Below are 6,000 nucleotides of genomic sequence, written 5' to 3' on the forward strand. Positions count from 1 at the left end.
AAAGAAAGAAGATGGGAGAGTCTGGGGCTTTTTTTGCCCATTGCAAATCAGGATGAGGAAACTCAATCTCAAGACTTTTGCCGACAGTGATCAGAAAAGAAAATATATTGGGCAATCAAACCATTTCATTTGGCTTACTCTGAAGGTCCTGGTTCTGATTTCAGTTGTTTACGTAGCAGGTTTTGAAGTCTATAGAAATTAATATTTCAAAATAGAAAATCACTTTCAGCTATAAAAGAAACTTCCCATTTGAAATAGCAAATGTTAAATGAAACATTTGAACTTTTTTCAAATATCTTTCCAGGTTGCAGCTATTCATAAATGAGCTTATTTCAGTCAATAGGTTAGCTTAGCGAATAGTGAATATTGAGTGAATACTAACAGAAGTGCTTCTGAAGGAAAGATTCTTCTCTGAAAACTTCCAAATAACAAAACCAATTTCAATAAAGTTTGAAATCAATGTCACCCTCTAAAAATATTCTGTTGATTTTAATAATACTGTATGTTCATAAATGATATGTATGCAGGTAAGATTAATTTTTTGAGGCACTGTGGTTTGGTGACATGCTACTAAGATTTCAATTTTTTAAAAGATATAGTTGCTATGCCTTGTATTTTTAGTTTACAGAGACATTATCACATATTAATGAAAGAATTTCCAGTTTTCAAAATACATGAATGACAAAATGCATGTGAAAGAAAGCTCTTGCCTGCATAAATAGTTAAGAATTAGGAAACTGAATGTAGGAATAAACAGCCAGTGCTCGCATGAGGGGAAGTAAGCAGTAGAGTCCCTCTCTTCTGGGTCCTGTACTGTTCAACATAAATTATCTGGAAAACTGTGAACTGGCAAGTGCTTTTGATGATGCCAAAATATTCAGGATAGTAAAGATAAGAGACAACAGTGAGAATTACAAATTAATCTAATGACTAGGCAGCAAAATGTGAGATGAAATTCAGTGTAAGAAACTGAAAATTATGCACGTGGGAAAAAATGATTTTAACTTTACATAAAAACTGATTGGATTTGAGGTGGTTATTACCAGCTAGGAAAACGACCTTTGGGTAATAAGGGCTAGTTCTCTGAAAATGTCAGCTAACGGCTCAGTACTGGTGGAGAAAGTGAATTGAATTTTAGGAAGTATTAGGGATTAAAGAGGACATCATGCCACTGTATAAATTCATGCTATCCTTGCATCTTGAATACAAGGCACAGTTCTGGTCTTCCCACTGCAAGAAGGGAGGCAAGGATGGTCAAAGGCATGGAACAGCATCCTTTACAAAGAACAGCTAAGCAAGACAGAAGTTTTCACAGTGGAAAAAACAAGATAATTGAGGTGGTGGCATGGAGGTCTCTAAATCATGAAAGGCACAGAGAGAATGGATGGACATTGATTTTTCACCTGCTTTTCCAGTAAAAGAACTATGAGACAGGCTCAAGATAGATAAAAGGAGATGATTAGAGTGTGTGCAGCTTAGCTATGGCATTCCTTGCTGCAGGAGATGATTAGAGTGTGTGCAGCTTAGCTATGGCATTCCTTGCTGCAGGATGCTGTGCATGTTTAAAGTTTGCACGGATTCCAGAAGGCAACTGGAAGTAAAGGAGCTTCTTGGAGGGAAAAAAAATCTGTCAAGGTCCCTTAAATACTGAAGCACCACGTCTGGTTTAGGAAGTCCTTGAGGTGCAACTTTTGGGAGGCTGCTGGATATCTGGCGAAATACCGTTTCCTGGTTGCTGTAGTCTCATATTCTTCTTCAGGAGAAGAAGAATATGCCATTGGCCACTGCTGGAGACAGGACTCTCTTCTGTATGGACCTTTGGTTTGGTTGTTCTTATGACCTATATGTATTTTGTCATGTATTAGTAGGTCTCTAATTTGCGAACTATGTTTAATACTTCGACTACTAGAGATCACTCAAACTGCTACTTATTATAACTTTAATTATTTTTTTCTGCTATTTTAGAAGCTGAAAATCAAATACCTATGAATTTTTTTTCTTATTGCAGTCTACTGCTTACTTGGCAGCTCACACTGTTTATAAATTTCATTTCTGTATTTTCAGATTGTCTATTACTCTGTCGTGCCCTTTGGACTTGACCTTGTTTCCTATGGATACGCAGCGCTGCAAGATGCAATTGGAAAGCTGTATGTAAATCAGTCTGTGCATAAAAATAGTTGCCTTCTAGGCATGCCTGAGAATCAAACAAAAAATGATCAATTCTGTATTGTTCATGTCAACATTTTTAATGAATCTTGAAATTAATATTCACTGGTTCCTACCAACATACATTGCCCTGTCAAAAATGTTTCTTCCAGTTATTGCACTCTGCACTCTGTTTTTAGCTTTTGCTATCAAACATAATGACAACTGATGAGTTTTATAAAATCATTTACAATAAATTTAGTAAAGTGGAAACACGTATAATTTGGAAAAAAGAATCCATGGTTTCCCCAGGTAGTTTTAACTTCCACAACCTTTGCTGCTTTGTAGGTTATTGAGGTCCAGTTTATCCCCTTGCATTGATGATGCATGGTATTGTTTGAATCTCTTTTGATACGGTGCCGAAGAAAAATTATTTGATGCCAATGCATTGAGAGCATTTAGTATGAAACCTTTTGAAAGTGGTTTCAAGATGTGTTGTGGATGTAGTCAGGCATCTCTCCTTTGCCAATCCTTCCCTGGTCTCTAGGTGATTTGATCTTATGAAAGGGCAGCCAGGTCTCATCTCCGAAGGGCTTCGTGCCATGCTGGAAGTTGCAGCCAAAATCTTTCTGAAACCTATCTTCTTTCCTTCTCCCCAAGTACAAGGGTGTCTACTCCAGCACAGCCTTTTCCCAATACTCCAACCCTTGGTGATCCCACTTTCATGACAATCTGTTTTGCTGAGTAAGAACAAGCATGAAGCAGAGGGAAGGAAGGTGGCTTGCTCCAGCCCGTTCCTGCTATAATACAAAAATTTTGTCCAGTTGTTACTCCACCAGGTCTAGTGGGGAAGGTGGGGTTAGGGAAGGGAAGACAAAAGCAAAGAAAGAGCAAAGTTAATCAAAGCTGAGCAGGCCATCCCAGTGGGGACAAGGGTAATAATAGTAATGATATCAGAGCTTTACAATTTAGTTTTTGATTGCCAGCATTTACCTTTAGAATTGTAGTACGCCCATAGTAGTTTTGCCCGTCACTACTATGTATATACATTAGCTGAAGTAAACTCTTAGGGTAAACCCAAATCAGTTTGGGGTTAAACTGGAATTAGACAGTAATATTAATGGAAGTTTGCTCAAGCTTTCTCAGTCTGGGTTGCTTTACAAGCATTGCAAGGTATAGGTATTCAAGGAAGAACTACTCATAAAAAAATTCTCAATAACTTTATTTAAACAACCTTATTGTCTCTCTCCATGCTAAGTTGAAATATTCAAATTCAGGAGGAAATTGCTCCTTTGGAAAGACAGTGTGCACTCAACTTTCTTCTACCTTTTAATTCAGTTGTCAAAAGTGAGAATGGTACCCATGACCTCCAGTCTGTCCCTCCAGTTCCAACAGTGGGCTTGCTTTCCCGTTAGCCATTGGCAGTTTTATTCTACTTAATTTATTTTCAAATCAATATTTTGTTTCTAGTTGCTAGATTTCCAAAACAAAGAAGGCCACCAGTTTTTACTAAGTTATGATCCCCAGTTCTACACATTCCCTATAGACAACATTTTCACTGTCCAGTAATTGTTATCATAAAGGATCTGGGCAGTTTTGTGATTTGCTGTATGCTGTAAGGGGGTGAGACTGATTTTATGAAAGAAGCATTAGAACAACTAACTTTTTTTTTATATTATCTTCCATCATGGAGCTTTGAGACATTGTGATTTTTATTAAGTTGTTGTGAATCTTAGAGAAGTTAGCTTATGAACAATTTACCTTTTTTAATCACAGCTGTTTTTCAAAGTTATAAAAAAAATCTGTCTAATGCGCCCAGAAAAAGAACAGTTCTTTAACCATTTTTCAGAGGTTTTGAATTGCAAAACGCTGCATTCCAACTCCATCTTTTTTGTTTCCCCATCTCTGTTCCCATTTCACACACATTCTCTGTTTGAATTAAGTTAATCCTTAATAAACAGAAGGTAGCAGAAAAATGGCATGTAAATTAATGATTATGACTGCATATTTAATTAATATTTCTTTATGCTTTAATATTGTGAGCCTAACTTTCACTGCCTCTCACTTGGTGGTGTTGTATATATAATGATTTAGACACTCAGATGTATACTGAAGTCTGTCCATACTCAGGAGATCATGAAGGCACTGAATTGATTTCAGTAGGACTAAACATCTACTTAAATTTCTGGTCAAGTATTTCCTGAACGTCAGTGCTTTCATGAATCAGGGCCTTTAATCTGAACAACTAAGCAGAAAGGTTGTTTTACACAAAAGCCGAGATTCATCACAGTAATTGAGTTGTTAAATTCTTTTGAAGCTACTAGGACTTCTGAGTGCAGTTAAAGTTCGGTATGTTTTTCATGCTTTGCTGAAGTAGAGCATGAATGAATATGGAGGCTTCAAAGCTGTGGAGAACAGAGCTTTGCTTTCTTTGTTTAAACAGTAAGCGCTGTAACAAACACCTCTTAATCAGTGTAGTACTGCTGATAATGTAATGTTCCACCCACCAAGTCCTAGTTCAGGCCTACATAAAAATTCAGTTGTGGATTATTTCATCTTTGTATTTAATTCTTTGAATAGGAAATAGAAAGAAAAAGAGTGAAAGAAGTGCGATACATATATGCTAGGTTTTCTTGCAGAGTTTACTCTGATTGAGATGGTTCTTTAAACAATTATTATCCTGTTCTTGTAGTTGGTTACACAACTGATGACTTACGGTTTATCTGGCAGTCTGGAGATCCTGTACAGCTGGAGAAAATTGCTCTGCCTCAGTTTGATATTAAAAAGGAGGATATTGAATATGGTAACTGCACCAAGTATTATAAAGGCACAGGTAGGTGACATAAGTGATTTTCTTGTTCAAAAACTTTAAGCTTCCTTCAATTACTGTTTAAGGTTAATGGTTAATACTCCAGTTCGTCTTACGTTCTATGGGAGAAAATAGATTACTTTTAACAAACCAGTAGTCCATATAATAGTAACTATCACAGATAATTACTGCAAACTAATTCAAATGTAGAAACATCTAGGTTGAAGATGAGATTAAATGTTTTTCTTGGTTTTGCTTACATGTCTTCTGATCTTATTATCACCATTTTGTTTCTATAGTCCTAATATCTTTTTATGCTTGTAAATGCCTATCTTTCCTGATAGGATGTTCACGTAGAATTATGCCAGTTGCACCAAAGTAGGATAATTTTGGTTTTCTGGTTCAACTTTTGTTCCAGAAGTCAGCACGGTGTATTTTAGCCAGTGCTCTTGCATCATATGAATAAATCTCCCATTAAAACTCAATGAGGATGGCTGTGGCACTGCAGCTTCTAAGGATCTTCTGCAAGTTTCTTGTTGACTGTTCAGCTGAAGTCAAGGGTCTGTTACTTGCAGTTGCTCCTGAGCTAGATTCCAAGTCTGAAGAGATCTCAGGTAACCTTAGTAGATCTCAGAGTTAAGGAATTTAACTTGAAAAAGGTAATGAAAATTGAGATGAGGTTTGTTTTTTCACTGCAAAATGAGTGAGTTCTTAGCCTAACTACGTAATTCAGTATCTCAGGCGATTTACCATTTGTAAATAATATGAAATTAGCTCCCCTCAGGAAAATTCTGCATTTGTGAAAGCACAACAAACTGGCAGTGATTGCATTCAAATCTAAGTCTTGATATGGTAGAAGTTTACTTAGAAGTGAAAAAAATATTTTATTCTTAATTAAATAATGAATTTACTGAAAAAAATAGGCTATAAAGCAGTGAAAAGTTAAAGGGATGGATCTTGCAATTCCCAAATAAAAATCATACAAATGGGAAAATTGGGGAAAATTGGAAGACTTACATTCTATTTGAGGGAAAAAGGAAATATAC

General features: G+C 36.3%; 1 protein-coding gene across 1 annotated transcript in view; it reads left to right on the top strand.

Moving 5' to 3' along the window:
* The window catches only part of GLRB (glycine receptor beta), a 48,771-nt gene that overhangs the window by 22,693 nt on the left and 20,078 nt on the right, over positions 1–6,000 (top strand). The window contains exons 5-6 of the mRNA XM_009283328.1: positions 2,065–2,147; positions 4,838–4,978. Of these exons, the coding sequence (XP_009281603.1) occupies positions 2,065–2,147; positions 4,838–4,978 (224 nt within the window). The remainder of the gene's footprint in view (positions 1–2,064; positions 2,148–4,837; positions 4,979–6,000) is intronic.

The sequence above is a fragment of the Aptenodytes forsteri genome, unplaced genomic scaffold (genome assembly GCF_000699145.1).
Source record: "Aptenodytes forsteri isolate BGI_AS27 unplaced genomic scaffold, ASM69914v1 Scaffold6, whole genome shotgun sequence".
In the NCBI taxonomy this organism is placed as follows: domain Eukaryota; kingdom Metazoa; phylum Chordata; class Aves; order Sphenisciformes; family Spheniscidae; genus Aptenodytes; species Aptenodytes forsteri.